The sequence below is a fragment of the Vigna angularis genome, chromosome 8 (assembly GCF_016808095.1).
Source record: "Vigna angularis cultivar LongXiaoDou No.4 chromosome 8, ASM1680809v1, whole genome shotgun sequence".
In the NCBI taxonomy this organism is placed as follows: domain Eukaryota; kingdom Viridiplantae; phylum Streptophyta; class Magnoliopsida; order Fabales; family Fabaceae; genus Vigna; species Vigna angularis.
The window spans coordinates 11211997-11227650 of record NC_068977.1 but is presented as its reverse complement, the minus strand read 5'-3'; the positions used below and the strand labels follow the sequence as shown (position 1 = coordinate 11227650).

Below are 15654 nucleotides of genomic sequence, written 5' to 3'. Positions count from 1 at the left end.
AAGACAATTATATATATATATATATATATATATATATATATATATATATATATATATATATATATATATATATATATATAACTCTATTAATATATTATAACTAGAGATTGTGAATTATATATAGAAAAAGATGTTATGAAAACCTTATTTTCTTTAATGTTTAGATGTTATATATTATTTGTCATTATAAATATAGGGTTGCTACAACCTGTACATGATCAACCATTCAAGTAATTCTTTTTTATTACCGTATATACAAGATTAGTAAACCAATAAGTTTAATAGATTTATCAACCATCATAAAAGTAAAAATGAAAAAATGCTCATTTGAAAAGATAATGCCTTTTTCTTGATTAGAAACCAAAAAAGTTCGATTACAAATGAAATAATACCATTGTTTGAATATGAAGTCTGCATTGATGAATAATATTCCTTACATAATGCATAAGACTACAACTACTAGTTTCAATATCTCCAACTGAGTATCATAAAATAAAGTCTTGAGTAAAATCAAACCTATTGCATTTATGTTTATGATCAAATGCCAACAATTTCAGAAGAAGAATAATAACCATTATTGAGCTTTAATTAAAGAGCACCATAAATCAACCTCCAAAGCCAGTAAGATCTGTACAAAATCACATAAGAAAGGCTTGTTATAAAGCCTGCAGTCCCTCGTAATGCTGCATTCATAATCCAAAACTACTACTTCTCCATTCAGTGTTAACTCACCAACCCACATCCAACAGGTTCCTTTCAATATGACAACCTTCTCAAGTTTCATTCTTGGTTGTGTTCTAGTAATTGGGATCGTTGTGAATGGTGCTGAAGCAAGGCCTAGGGCATTCTTTATATTTGGAGATTCACTTGTTGATAATGGAAATAACAATTACTTGGCTACCACTGCACGTGCTGATGCTCCTCCTTATGGCATTGATTACGCTCCAAGTCATAGACCAACTGGTCGTTTCTGCAATGGCTACAACATTCCTGATCTTATCAGTTCAGTTCACACATCTCTCTCTTTCCACATTGTTTTTCTTCAAGTTTTCATTTTTATCTTGGACATTTAACGATTTGAATCCTTATTTGTATTGTATCTTTTAATATAGTAAAGTGTGTGTCTAACTATGTGGTTTGGTTTGTGTCAGGTCAGCAACTTGGTTCTGAGTCTACAATGCCATACTTGAGTCCAGAATTAAGAGGAAATAAGCTGCTAGTTGGTGCCAATTTCGCTTCAGCTGGAATTGGAATACTTAATGACACTGGAATTCAGTTTGTAAGTTCACTTCTTGCTATTTTCATATGATGTTTTGTTCAAAAACTGAAGCTAAAACATTTTGCAGGTGAATGTCATCAGAATGTACAGACAGCTAGAGCTTTTTCAGGAATACCAAAACCGAGTGAGTGCTCTAATAGGATCTCCACAAACTAAGAGCTTGGTGAATCAAGCACTGGTCCTCATCACTGTAGGAGGAAATGATTTTGTGAACAACTACTTCCTGGTGCCCAATTCAGCAAGGTCTCGCCAATACCCACTTCCTCAATATGTGAAGTATCTCATCTCTGAGTACCAAAAGCTTTTGCAGGTAAAACCCTATTTATTAAACAAAAGGGTTAATGCATAATGTGTTGTGTTAACTATTTCTTTCATTTTGTCATGTACAAATTCTGCAGAAGCTGTATGAACTTGGAGCTAGGAGAGTTCTTGTGACAGGCACAGGACCTTTGGGTTGTGTTCCTTCAGAATTGGCTCAACGTGGCAGAAATGGAGAATGTGCTGCTGAACTACAACGAGCTGCAGAATTGTTCAACCCACAACTGGAACAAATGTTACTACAAATCAACAGGAAAATTGGAAAGGACGTTTTCATTGCTGCAAACACAGGAAAAATGCATAACAACTTCGTTACTAACCCCCAACAATTTGGTACTGCACATTAGTTTTCATGTTATCTATGTTCATGTCCTCTTTGTCAAGCTTTACACTGTGGTTGCAGTTGTGTTACAGGCATTGGCATTGTGTTTCATGGTACTTGAAAGACAATGTTGTTGCCATCATAACTTTTAAAACCACGTTCTAACTAGTGCAGTGATAAAGCAACAATTAAGGTCTAAGGTTTGTGTTGTTTGTTGTTGCTGCTGTAGGGTTTATTACGGCAAAAGTAGCTTGTTGTGGACAAGGACCCTACAATGGTCTTGGATTGTGCACACCACTCTCCAACCTGTGCTCTAACAGAGGGCAGTATGCATTTTGGGATGCATTCCATCCATCAGAAAAGGCCAACAGACTTATTGTGGAGGAAATCATGTCAGGTTCTAGAGACTACATGAACCCTATGAACCTTAGCACCATCTTGGCTTTGGATGCTATCACCATATGAAGACAAAAACAATTCTCTGCATTTCTTCTAGTTTCATCACGCTCTTCGTTTGTTACTGTAATCGTGATTTAGTTTCGTATTCCTAAGTATCTAATTGGTAAATTAGAAAATTAGAGGAAGGAAGAATCTTCCCTTCTGCATGAACTTGCAGTGGAGAATTTGTCTGGTGGGAAGTACTCAATTGAAAAGAATGTTACTTTTACGCTTTGATTTTCTATATTCTCTTTTATACCTGTTTTCTCTTTATAAATACTAAAAAATGAAAGGAGAAAACTCACTCGTAACCTTTATTTGTTTTTTCTACGAAAAGAGGTAAAATAGAAATATATAGACGAATTTCTGTCCATATCTTTGCTAATATTAAAACAGCATACAAGATTAGTGAATAGTTAACGTGCAATATACATGGATTTATCCAAAGAAAATTCTCAATATAGAAAGCAGAGAATGAGACATAAATAACCTATACGAAAAATTACGACATTTTACTTTTAATTCAACACTTTTAAATTATGTGTTTGTAATGTTTTTTCTATGTTTCTTAATGTTATATTTTTTTTAATGTATGATTTTCGATTTATATTTATATTTTTAATCATCCTTTTTTTTTCAAATATGAGGTGAATTTTCTCTTAAATCATTTTGTATATACTTTCTTCTTTTACTCTCTTTTTAAAAATAAAATTGTATTAGAGTGATAGGTTATTAGAAAATTCAATAACAATGAGCTTAAAAAAACGTAATAACTTATTGACTGACTCCAGAAATATCTACTCTAACAACTCGACGTGCTATTGTACTCTCAGAAGGCTTTATGAATAAATTAATTTATTATCATTAGTATTAATAAATTATGATTTGATCCACATTCAACACACTTTAACTGTTAATCGATTTTCCATTTGATTAATCGGTTTGTGCTAATTGGTAGCATATCTTGGGAGCTAAAGAAAGAGGGCCTCGGTACCCAAACTAACTAATGAATGAATTATATATATATATATATATATATATATATATATATATATATATATATATATATATATATATATATATATATATATATATATATATATATATATTAGAATATATTTGGCCCTTTAAAATTCATATGCACATATAAATAAAAAAAATTTACTCCTAAAACAATTTTGAAGATGCATCAGTCATTTTTTAAAAGTTTATTCTTTCGTTACAAAGATATTTCTAATAGAATTTTAGAGTAAAACCTCATCTAGATATATACATGATCATTATAGATAGAGAAACTAACTTCAAAAGATATTACGAGTGTTGTGTTCTCCAATATACTAGATGGTCAAAAAGATAATCTAATTGTTTGTGCAATAAAATTATATGTACATGCAACTATCACCACAAGAATATTAGAGTTGTTGTTGGTAAACAATAAAATCTTAGCTAGAATACATTAACCGTGTTGCAGAGATTTAACGTGAGAGACACCAAAGCAATTAGCACATCTTTGGTTAGTCATTTTTGTCTATCCAAAGAACAGTTTCCTCAAACAGAGAAGGAAAATCCATGACTGAAATTCTGTATGCTTCAGCTGTTGGAGGTTTGATGTACGCAATTAATGGTCTCTACAAGGCCTGACATTGGTCATGCAGTGGGAGTTGTTAGTAGGTTTATGTCAAATCCAGGTAACGCTCATTGGAAAGCTGTTAAATAGATTTTGAGATATCTAAAAGGCACTATAGAGAAATCACTAGTAAAAAAAAGATTTTTTAACGCGCTATATACGCCTCAGTTTTATTGAAACCGAAGCGTATAAAAGCGCGGTGGCATTTTCGTAAATATTGAGTGGTTATATACCTCGGTTATATATGAACCAATGCCTATAGATGTTACTGCCTCGGGTAGAAGGCCAACCGAGGCATATAATATGAATTTTAACTGATTTAGGCACCGGTTTGCTATGTAACTGATGCAGTTAAAGAGTTTAGGCACCGATTTTTCATATAACCGAGGTAGTAGCCCTTAGGTTAAAATCTAAAAACGAAGTTACTGTTCTTCTTTCTCTCTCGCACTCTCGCGATTTCTCTCATCTTTGCCTCCCTCCCCCTCGCGATTTCTCCTCTCCACTAAACCCCAGCATCAGGCCGCCACCATCACCAGCCATTAGGGTCGCCTCAAGCACCACCGTTCAACCACGCCGTCGGCCACCACGCGCAAACCCGCAAGCCGCCACCACAGCGCCTTCGTTCTCATCCAAACTCCATGGACGCCACGACCACCATCTTCATCTTCTCCGCCATGAGCACGTCCATGGTTGTCAACTGGAGAACGCAATCGCAACCATTCCAAGTCGCGTGCAGCCATCACCTTCGTCATCCTCGCGCACGCACCTGCAAAGAGGAAAACTCAGACAGATCCAGAAACAGAATCCTAGGCGCGAATTTCATCTACCCCTCTTCTTTGTTGGAACAATCGGTACCGTTATAGAGTTGCGCAGCGGAATAAAATATAGATAGCGGAAAGCGTGTAACGATCACAACACAAGTTAAAATAATCGGTTTCAAAAATTGATTTTCTTAGTGAACTTTTATCGAACGGTTGATGTGCTAAGAGTTTAGGGATAAAGAAAATCAACAAAGAATTTTTATCCTGGTTCGAATCAAAAGATTCTACGTCCAGTCGTTAATGACTATAAATAGTGATTAACCTTTTTCACTAAAAATATGGTTTGCAGATTACAATCAGATAATCAAAATAAGCAAGGAATAGAAAACACCTTCCTTCGACAAACGAACGGAAGAACCTGCTCAGCCAACTTGAAGAGAACCGCTCCGACCTTTGACACACAAAACGCGAGCTTCTCCTATTCACAAGACCAGGCAAGAGCACTCTATCACTTTGAGAACTTCCTCAGACAAACTGTATTCTCAAAATGGCATAGATCCTTTTCACTCACAGAGAACTTCCCTTAGGCACAAAGCTCTAATACTCTCAAATGAAAAGTTCTTTCTAAGAGCTGTGAAGACCTCTATTTATAAGCCTAGTTTCGTGCAGGGTCAAAAAACTGAAAAGACATCTCCCAACTGCCACTGATAATCGATTATCAAAAGTGATAATCGATTATTAAAGTCCGTTACAGGGTTTTCAAAATGTAATAATCGATTATATGATGTGATAATCGATTATTCCTGTATGACTCTGTGATAATCGATTATTGTCATTCCATAATAGATTATTGCAGTTAAAAATGCAAGTTTACAAGAATTTCCTACTACATTTAATTTCTACAAATTGCTTTTAACTAATTCTAATATCTTCTTCAACTAAAACTTCTTGCAGCTTAAAAAAAAAATTTCTTCAAGATTTACCAATACTCCTTATTGGTAACAATCTCCCCCTTTTTGATGATGATCAAAAATTCAATTTGTTAAAAGCATTTCTAATTTCCTGCACAGATTCCATACTTACAAACATGTTAGTAATAATTGCACTACTAAAATTAGAAGTTTTCTCCCCCTTTTTGATCATAAGCAAAAAGTAAAAAAGTGGAAAAACTCCCCCTCAAATTTTTCTCCCCCTCAACAAAAGAATTGATGCATTTCAAAACAGAAATAAAATTGAAATTTCATAACATGAAAGAACAAAATTCCTCATGGAATATAAGAAAAACAGAAATTCAACTCTAATTAAGAAGTACAAACAATATTAATTAATCCATAATAGAGATAAAAACAAGATATCTAACAAACTCATATATCTTCCCCTGAATGTAATAATCCCCTTTTAAAAACAGACTCAAAAAAAATTTTAAAAGTTTTTTTTTTTTTTTTTTTACGCTGTGACTTAAGATAATCGATTATTACTTTAAATAATCGATTATTTGCGAGCCAAATTGCCAAAATCAAATTTTGAGGACGATATAATCGATTATTACCCTTGGTAATCGATTATTTACGTTAATTTTCGAAAAACACAAATTTGGGCCAAATTTTCAACCTAAGACACATCTAACATTCATAAATTATTTCAAAGCTTTTAAAAAATACCAGGATACCATAGAGTCTTCTTTTCCTTTTGAAAAATTAACCTGCAAAACAAAACAATAGAGTTTTGGTCCCCATAATCTCATTTGGGTCCTTTGAGGTTAGAGACAATTTACTTTATAACAGGAATCCAAGCATATTTTCCATTTGGAACATCAAAATGTTTAATTCTACATTTGTTAGAAGTGTGCCCCTTTTTCATACAATAAAAGCATGTGACAACATTTGGGTTTCTATAAGACATAGTTCCTTTTTCAACCCATACCCTACGGGTTCTTTTAATTTGGTTCTTACTTTTAAAAACACTTTTGTTTTTATAAACCTTTTTAACAGTTATAGGCATTTCAACATTATTATTTCCAGTTGCAACTTCAAGAAGATTTTCAAGAATATCAATATCAAGCATATGACTCTTACATGAAAGACATTCAACAGGATGTTCAACATTTGAAGACTCTTTCATTTCCAAGTTGCAAATTTTATTTCTCAAACTTACTTCCTCATCTAATGCCTTCTCATATTTAATTCGCAATTCTTTAAATTCCTTTTTCAAATTTTTATGAGCAGCATTCAATTTTTCAGATTCATCAAGCAATTCAAGAAAAGCCTTTTGTACATCAAATTCACTAGATTCAGAATTAGAACAACTTACTTGGCTTGCAGTGTCATCAACATTAGCTGTCAAACATAAGTTTGTTTCTTCAACAGAATCACTTGAACTACTTGAGTCATTATCAACCCAAGCAATGTGAACCTTCTTCTTTTTGTGAAATTTCTTGATAATTGGACAAACGACTTTTATATGGCCTCTTTCACCACATCCATAACATTTAAAGCTTGATGAGGAGCCTTGATTGTCCTTCTTTTTCTTCAAGAGTTGGCTTTTAGATGATTCATTTCTGGCCATTAAGCATAGATTTTCTTGTTCATTTGAATTGTTTGAGCTTGAGGAGCTTGAATCAGACAACGTCAACTTAACAACATCTATGACTTTATCATGAGTGACTCTTAAAAATTTCCACATTTCCTGAGCACTTTCATAAACAGAAACTTTGAAAGAATCATCAAGGGTTAGTGCAGATAAAATTATGTTCCTAGCCCTAACATCATATTGTGCCATTCTATTTTCATCCATAGTCCACTGTAAAAATGGTTTTTCTACCTGCATATCATTTACAAAAATAGTGGGAACAATTGGTCCATTCATAACAACTTCCCAAATACCCCTGTCAATAGACTCCAAAAATATTTGCATTCTTATTTTCCAAAACGCATAATTTTCCCCCGTAAACAAAGGAGGTCTATCAATAGAAGCACTCTCAGCATAAACTTGGTTATGACCGCCCATTTTCGAAAAATTTGAAAAACTATCAAAGCAAGCTCTGATACCAATTGTTGGAACAATCGGTACCGTTATAGAGTTGCGCAGCGGAATAAAATATAGATAGCGGAAAGCGTGTAACGATCACAACACAAGTTAAAATAATCGGTTTCAAAAATTGATTTTCTTAGTGAACTTTTATCGAACGGTTGATGTGCTAAGAGTTTAGGGATAAAGAAAATCAACACAGAATTTTTATCCTGGTTCGAATCAAAAGATTCTACGTCCAGTCGTTAATGACTATAAATAGTGATTAACCTTTTTCACTAAAAATATGGTTTGCAGATTACAATCAGATAATCAAAATAAGCAAGGAATAGAAAACACCTTCCTTCGACAAACGAACGGAAGAACCTGCTCAGCCAACTTGAAGAGAACCGCTCCGACCTTTGACACACAAAACGCGAGCTTCTCCTATTCACAAGACCAGGCAAGAGCACTCTATCACTTTGAGAACTTCCTCAGACAAACTATATTCTCAAAATGGCATAGATCCTTTTCACTCACAGAGAACTTCCCTTAGGCACAAAGCTCTAATACTCTCAAATGAAAAGTTCTTTCTAAGAGCTGTGAAGACCTCTATTTATAAGCCTAGTTTCGTGCAGGGTCAAAAAACTGAAAAGACATCTCCCAACTGCCACTGATAATCGATTATCAAAAGTGATAATCGATTATTAAAGTCCGTTACAGGGTTTTCAAAATGTAATAATCGATTATATGATGTGATAATCGATTATTCCTGTATGACTCTGTGATAATCGATTATTGTCATTCCATAATAGATTATTGCAGTTAAAAATGCAAGTTTACAAGAATTTCCTACTACATTTAATTTCTACAAATTGCTTTTAACTAATTCTAATATCTTCTTCAACTAAAACTTCTTGCAGCATCATCAAAACAAATTTCTTCAAGATTTACCAATACTCCTTATTGGTAACATTCTTCAACGTCGCGCCAACCACCGCGTTTTAACCTTTTTCCATCACCATCGTCGGACCTGCAACACTACGACAGAAACCCTTAATTGCGCCACCGTCACCAGAACGGCGCAACCATCTCCCTCGCGCCTTCATCGTTAACCTGCAATCAGAGAAATCAACTCGCACAAATCTTAGTTCAGAATCCCTAAAGCATGTTGCCGCTGTGGCGAGAGTTGCTATGGTTGTGCAATTATGGTTGATGCAGTTCGCATTGCTTCTGGAGGCGCGGTTTCTGAATTGGATCCCTGCATTATGGTTATATAATGTTAAATCTGGTTTCTACAGGTCTGATTGAGGTTGCAGGTAGAGGCAAGCAGCGGCGCGATTCTGATTTAGGGCTTTCGTTCAGTGTTTGCACATGGAGGCTCACATCGCCCTCCACAATCTCTACCTACCCTCCGACTACGCCGTCGCCATGGTCCTCCTGTCTCCAATCTCTACTCCTCCAGGTCGTCTCCGATCAGAAGAAGATTGTCTGGGACGTCTGCGTCATGGCCCCCGGCGGCACCGACGACGCCACCCACTTCCCTCTGCTGCCCTTTCTCCTCATCTCATTCTTCCCTAGGATGGGCACCCCCTATCAATAGCTTGAATGTGAATAATGTTCTGGTTCTAGAGGATGACATTCACGGAGGATACCCAATCTGAAGGCTCCTAGAAGGAATCAGATTTTGGAAGAACTGATATTGCCTCGGTTCAAAGAGAACCGAGTCGAATCCTAGATATTGCTTCGGTTAAAGAGAACTGAGGCAAATCCTCCTGACTTTTTGTCTCACCTACATATGCCTCGATTCTCAAACCGATGTCTATGGCAAAAAATAACCGATGTTTATTCCTTTAACTGCACTAGTGAGTGTTTGTACTTCAGCAAAGGAGAGTTTAAAGTATAAGGTTACGTAGATGCAAACTTTGGAGGTGAAGTAGATCACCAAAAAAGTACTAATGATTACATTTTCACTGTTGGTACTACAATGTTAGTTGGATGTCACAGGTGAAAAAGATTGTTGCTCTATCCACTACAGAAGCTGAGTATGTAGTAGTAACAAAAGCTAGTAAAGAATTATTATGGCTTCAGGTATTGTGAAGAGAGTTGGGATTCATCCAAGAGATCAATGCTTTGCATAATTTCACTCTAGGACAAAACATATTGATGTTCGTTATCACTTCATTAGATCTTTGCTTGAAGATGAGGCGCTAACATTGAGAAAGATTCTCGAAAGTAAGAATCCAGCAAATATGTTAACAAAAGTGGTAACCATTGACAAACTGAAATTGTGCTCAACTTCAATTGGCTTGCTACAATAAAATCGCTGCAATGATAAAGGTGTGAAGATAGATTGAAATTAATCTTCAAGTGGGAGATTTTTAGAATTGGTCAACTCAACAAAGAGAATTGCATCTCCGAGAAAAAATTAAGGATGCTTACTTCTTGGTTTTAAGAGATAGAAAATCAATAATATTTTAGAAAGCTTAAAAATAGGAAAACAAAGTGAAGGAAGAATATTGCTTGTGTGTACTTATAAATACATGTTGCTTATTTTTTTGTAATTCATTCCAATAGAGAAAAAACATAGGCAAAAAAATAAGTTAAGAGAAAATGGTGAAATTGTAATTTTTCTTTATTAGGATAACTTCAATAGTTCTATTTTGAGTATTATTATTTCGTATTTATATTTTTTTTTTCACAATTATGATTAAGAGAAATTTTGCATAATTTCCTGACTGGAATCACGGATAGCTTATTGTCTTGACATCAGAAAGGCTAACACAAAAGAACAAACCGTTTAAACAATAAAAGAAAAACAACAAAAACAAGTAAAAGTAGGTGCAATGGAGATCCTCTCAAAGTGTATCACTCGTGATTGAAAGAAGCACTCAAGTGGTATATTATGCAGATCAAAGAATGCTTCCTATGTTGAGTCCAGTCTCTTAAGCAGACAACTCAAGTGTAATATGAACAACTCCATCGCACTCACGTGGCATACAAAACCAGAGAATGATGAAGACAAACAAGAAAAAGATTAAAACGAAAGAAAGCTATTCTAAACAGAAAAGACAGGATACTGGACAGAAAGAACCTAAAAAACCAAGAAAAGCACAGATAAAGGCTCACTAGAAATGCTTGCTTTAAATCAAGTGAGGACAAACTCAACCAAGAATGTAATAAAACAGAGAACAAAACAGACCTACAATGGACGAACATAATTTGTCATGCCTCGTAATAGAGCAAGATGGATAACACATATTAGGCTAATGATGCTACTGTTTCATTCAATTACTGATTAATTGTTGTTGTCTTTTAATTTGCTTTGGTGAAAAGAAATTGACAACAACCAAGCACGAGGTGTTTGATTCGTAGCTTAATGCATGAACACTGTCCTGTGGATCAGATCGCGTATCAATTCTCTAGTTAACAGGTTTCTTAGGATGAATTTGTGCAAAACTCAAAGTTAAGCAAGCTGGAAGCAAAACTGATCATATCTTAGAAACCTAAGAACATATGACACAAAGAATCAAACAGACTCCTTTATTTGCTACCTTCGGTGATGCTAATGACATTTCCTTTGTTCCACGTTTACACCTTTTTTGGGCTAATTGAGATCTCATCACCTTTTCTCACCAAAATGGTGGTGGGCTTAGCTTAGACCCTTCCACTCAAACTTGGCAGAAACTACTATTATGCTTCCCATACAAGAACGTAAGTGAAAAAGCTTAAACTTCAACCCAACTCAAGCCAAGAAAGATCGTTTCTTTCCTTTCTCTGTTCATTCATATATTTTCATATAGCAATGAAGTAATAAATAATACAAATATTTAAATGATTAATTTCAATTCTGTTTTAGTTTTTTTTTTAAGTGCCAAATTATAAATTATTTAAAACTAGCTAGTTCTAAACAAATTCAAATCAAGGAAAAAGAATTAATTCTAATGAATTATTTAATTTTTGGATGATTTTTTATAGATTGGTTGAGGTCTAAAGACCAGTAATTAACTTGTAGAAAATAGAACTAATGAAGGTAGACAATACTTAAATAAAATATTTTAATTGATTAAGGATTCAATTTGAAAGAAAAATTAATCAAGAAATGGGGAAACAAAAACGTATTTAATCCATTCAGTACTTTGGGTGCCCTCCACAGAATGGGAAAAAACTGACAGTGGAACATGATGTAGCTTTTGGAATCGGTGTAGCCTTTTATATCCTCCACAGTAACTTTTGGTAAAACCCAAGTTATTTTCTTAAGTTTTGTTCCTCTCTTATACGGAGGAATACAGTTCTCACAATTACAACTAATAAACTATAAAACAAGTATAACATCAAACGATGATCATGTTCGCTTGTCTTCAAGTGGTGATAGCATCCAAAGCCAAGATGGTGCTAAGGTTCATAGGATTCATGTAAGCTTCAGAACCTGACATGATTTCCTCCACAATAAGTCTGTTGGCCTCTTGAGATGGGTGGAATGCATCCCAAAATGCATACTGCGCCCTGTTAGGGCACAGGTTGGAGAGTGGTGTGCACAATCCAAGACCATTGTAGGGTCCTTGTCCACAACAAGCTACTTTTGCCGTAATAAACCCTGCAGCAGCAGCAACAACAACAACACAAACCTTAGACCTTAATTGTTGCTTTATCACTCCACTAGTTAGAACATGATTTTAAATGTTTTGACGGCAACCGCATTGTCTTTCAAGTAACATGAAACACAATTGCAATGCCTGTAACATAACTGCAACCACAGTGTAAAACCTTGACAAAGAGGAGATGGAGTTAGATAACATGAAAAATAATGTGTAGTACCAAACTGTTCGGGGTTAGTAACGAAATTGTTGTGCATTTTTCCTGTGTTTGCAGCAATGAAAACGTCCTTTCCAAGTTTCCTGTTGAGTTGTAGCAACATTTGTTCCAGTTGTGGGTTAAACAATTCTGCTGCTTGTTGTAGTTCAGCAGCACATTCTCCATTTCTGCCTCGTTGGGCCAGTTCTGAAGGGACACAACCCAAAGGTCCTGTGCCTGTCACAAGAACTCTCCTAGCTCCAAGATCATACAGCTTCTGCAGAATTCGTAGATGAAAAAATGAGAGAAATAGTTATGACAACAACATTATGCGTTAACCCTTTTGTTTAATCAATAGGGTTTTACCTGCAAAAGCTTTTTGTACTCTGAGATGAGATATGTCACATATTGAGGAAGTGGATATTGGCGAGACCTTGCTGAATTGGGCACCAAGTAGTAGTTGTTCACAAAATCATTGCCACCTACTGTAATCAGAACTAGTGATTGATTCACTAAACGCTTTGCCTGTGAAGCTCCAATCAAAGAACTCACTCGGTTCTGGTACTCCTGAAAATATTCTAGCTGTCTATACATTCTGATCACGTTTACCTGTATAAAAGTTGCATGCAACATCAATTTTTTAAGTTGAAAGTAAGAACTAAGTTTTACAATTGTCCTTATTAATGAACTTACAAACTGAATTCCAGTGTCATTAAGTATGCCAATTCCTGCTGAAGCGAAATTGGCACCAACTAGGAGCTTATTTCCTGTCAACTCGGGACTCAAATATGGCAATGTAGACTCAGCACCAAGTCGCTGACCTGAAAACGACACAATCATTACTTAGACAGACACTTTATGTTTAATTGCTATTCTTATCGGCTAACTAAGCTACATGAAAACAAAAATGGTTCATAACAACAAATTTTGATCATGAAAATAGACCTCTGTAAGATGCATGCTAAAAGAAAAAAAATGGGGTTGAAAATGTGGGAAGAGATGTAAACTGAACTGATAAAGTCAGGAATGTTGTAGCCATTGGAGAAACGACCAGTTGGTCTGTGATTTGGAGCGTAATCAATGCCATAAGGAGGAGCATCAGCTCGTGCAGTGGTAGCCAAGTAATTGTTGTTTCCATTATCGACAAGTGAATCTCCAAATACAAAGAATGCTCTTGGCCTAGCTTCAGCCCTAGACACAATGACTCCAACCACTAATAACAGTAAACTAAGAATGGTGAAAGGTGAAAATTTTGGCAAGAATGCCATATTGAAATGAACCTGTGATAGGGTTATTGTGTGAGAACTAGCTAGTTTTCGTGATGTGGATGGAAGAATTCCAAGGATTGATTTGTTTATATAATGGACTTTGTCACAGGATTTGATACATGTCTTACTAGTTTAGGAGGTTGCTTTATTGCTCTATTATTGAAGGTTTTATGTTCTTCTAAATCTGGTGCATTGGTCAAAAACATAAGTAATTGTGATAGGTTAGATTCATTATGATGCAACTAGATATTGTCTTCTGTAGTTATGTTACTTCCACAACACTCAAGAGCAATTTTGACCTCAAATGTATAGCTTCTTGTTCTTTAATGTTTTCTCTTAATTCAATAGTCCATGAAAGAAAATTGGTAGATTTCATGGAAGCCAATAAAAGAATACGGATCATTTAATATTAATCTTTAAATGCTGTATCGAAATCGAAACTATGACGTGAAAAATAATGGCCATCTAATTTGAACAGGCATTATTAATTTGAATAAAGAGGATTAGGTACAGTTCCAAGGGAAAAAAAACTTACGTTCTTTCAAGTTATACTTTGGTAAATTACTCGTATTATTAGATGAATTCGACGCATTATTCCCAACTAAATTTGGCGAATTCGACATACAATTCCAAATAGAATTGGGATAACAACTTCAAGAATAAAACTAAATACTTTAAGTGTCCTTTATTGACGTAAAAGATTGAAAAGAATTTGATTAACTTAAAGAGATATAAGGAACTTAAACCTTTGAACAAACAAACAAGATTGGTAGAACATGACATATCCATGGTTTAACTTGCGTTTTTTAAGCAAAACATAAAGAAGTATTCAAATGAAATAGAAAATGGATTGAGATTTCAAGTTGGAGAAGAAAATGTCATTGTTATAATGAATCTTAAAATATAAGTATAAACAAATTCACTATTTAATAAAACTTATCAAGATAAGAATAAAAAAAAGTTATGACTCCTGAAGTTAAACTCAATAAAAGAGAGAATTTTATTAAATGTTCAAAATGGATAATACAAGAGGAGTTCATTCTTCTCTTTAGAGAAACTGTCAACCAAGGTGAATGAAAAGACACATCTCATGCATCTTAAACAACTAGAATCCAAAATGCACTCATAAGACTACATAAAGTAATAATTATCTTAACTAATTTTATAATTAACACTTAGTAAACTTGTAATTCACCTAAGCACACAGGTGATTTAAGGAGAACGCACATAGTTATCGGTTTCTAAAAATGAGGTGGTGGCTATAAAAGTTAGGCAAAAGAACATGGTGTTAGTTATAAACTTCCTCAAAATCAATGAAAATGAGTGTTAAGAAATTTCAACCATCTTTACTTCAAAGTGACAAGTAATAAGTTAAAAATTCTTTATACAAGTATTCTTTATCAAACTCTCAAATTTTGGAGCCTCAGAGGTCATGTAGTGTGACTTGTTATGTGACATTTTCATGCTTTTTTATTGCAACATGTGCAAGAGATTGAGAATTCTCAACCTTGGTAAGCAAAGTGTCACTCTTGAGGTTTCTTATGGCCCAAGAGGGCCCAACCTTGTCATTAATAATAAGGGTTAGACAATCTATTATAGGTGTTAGACGATTGTGTTTTTAATAAAGAATTTCAAGAAAACATTTCAAATAAAGAAAATGATAACACAAATGGTTTTATACTAGTTCACTCAACCTGAGTTACATCTAGAACTCTTGACAAGTTTCACTAATCTTATCTAAGATTTCAACTGAGTTTAATCCACTCCTAGTTGCAAGTATTATTACCATTCTTGATGCCTTAGTCATTCCTGACTAGTCTGAGTGGGTAAACTCCTGGTTT

General features: G+C 34.6%; 2 protein-coding genes across 2 annotated transcripts; one reads left to right on the top strand and one right to left on the bottom strand.

The window, feature by feature from the left end:
• The first annotated feature begins 681 nt into the window (after nucleotides 1-681).
• On the top strand, nucleotides 682-2599 carry LOC108345204 (GDSL esterase/lipase At5g33370). The gene is made up of 5 exons (XM_017583782.2): nucleotides 682-1002; nucleotides 1152-1279; nucleotides 1347-1589; nucleotides 1678-1930; nucleotides 2149-2599. Exons 1-5 carry the CDS (start codon nucleotides 762-764, stop codon nucleotides 2382-2384), a joined length of 1101 nt encoding a protein of 366 aa, XP_017439271.1. The 5' UTR covers nucleotides 682-761; the 3' UTR covers nucleotides 2385-2599.
• Nucleotides 2600-11860: 9261 nt separating this feature from the next.
• On the bottom strand, nucleotides 11861-13858 carry LOC108345203 (GDSL esterase/lipase At5g33370). The gene is made up of 5 exons (XM_017583781.2): nucleotides 13558-13858; nucleotides 13239-13366; nucleotides 12912-13154; nucleotides 12570-12822; nucleotides 11861-12348 (listed from the first exon to the last, which is right to left on the bottom strand). The coding sequence occupies exons 1-5, from the start codon at nucleotides 13811-13813 to the stop codon at nucleotides 12113-12115; spliced, it is 1116 nt and encodes a 371-aa protein (XP_017439270.2). The 5' UTR covers nucleotides 13814-13858; the 3' UTR covers nucleotides 11861-12112.
• Between the last annotated feature and the right edge of the window lie 1796 nt (nucleotides 13859-15654).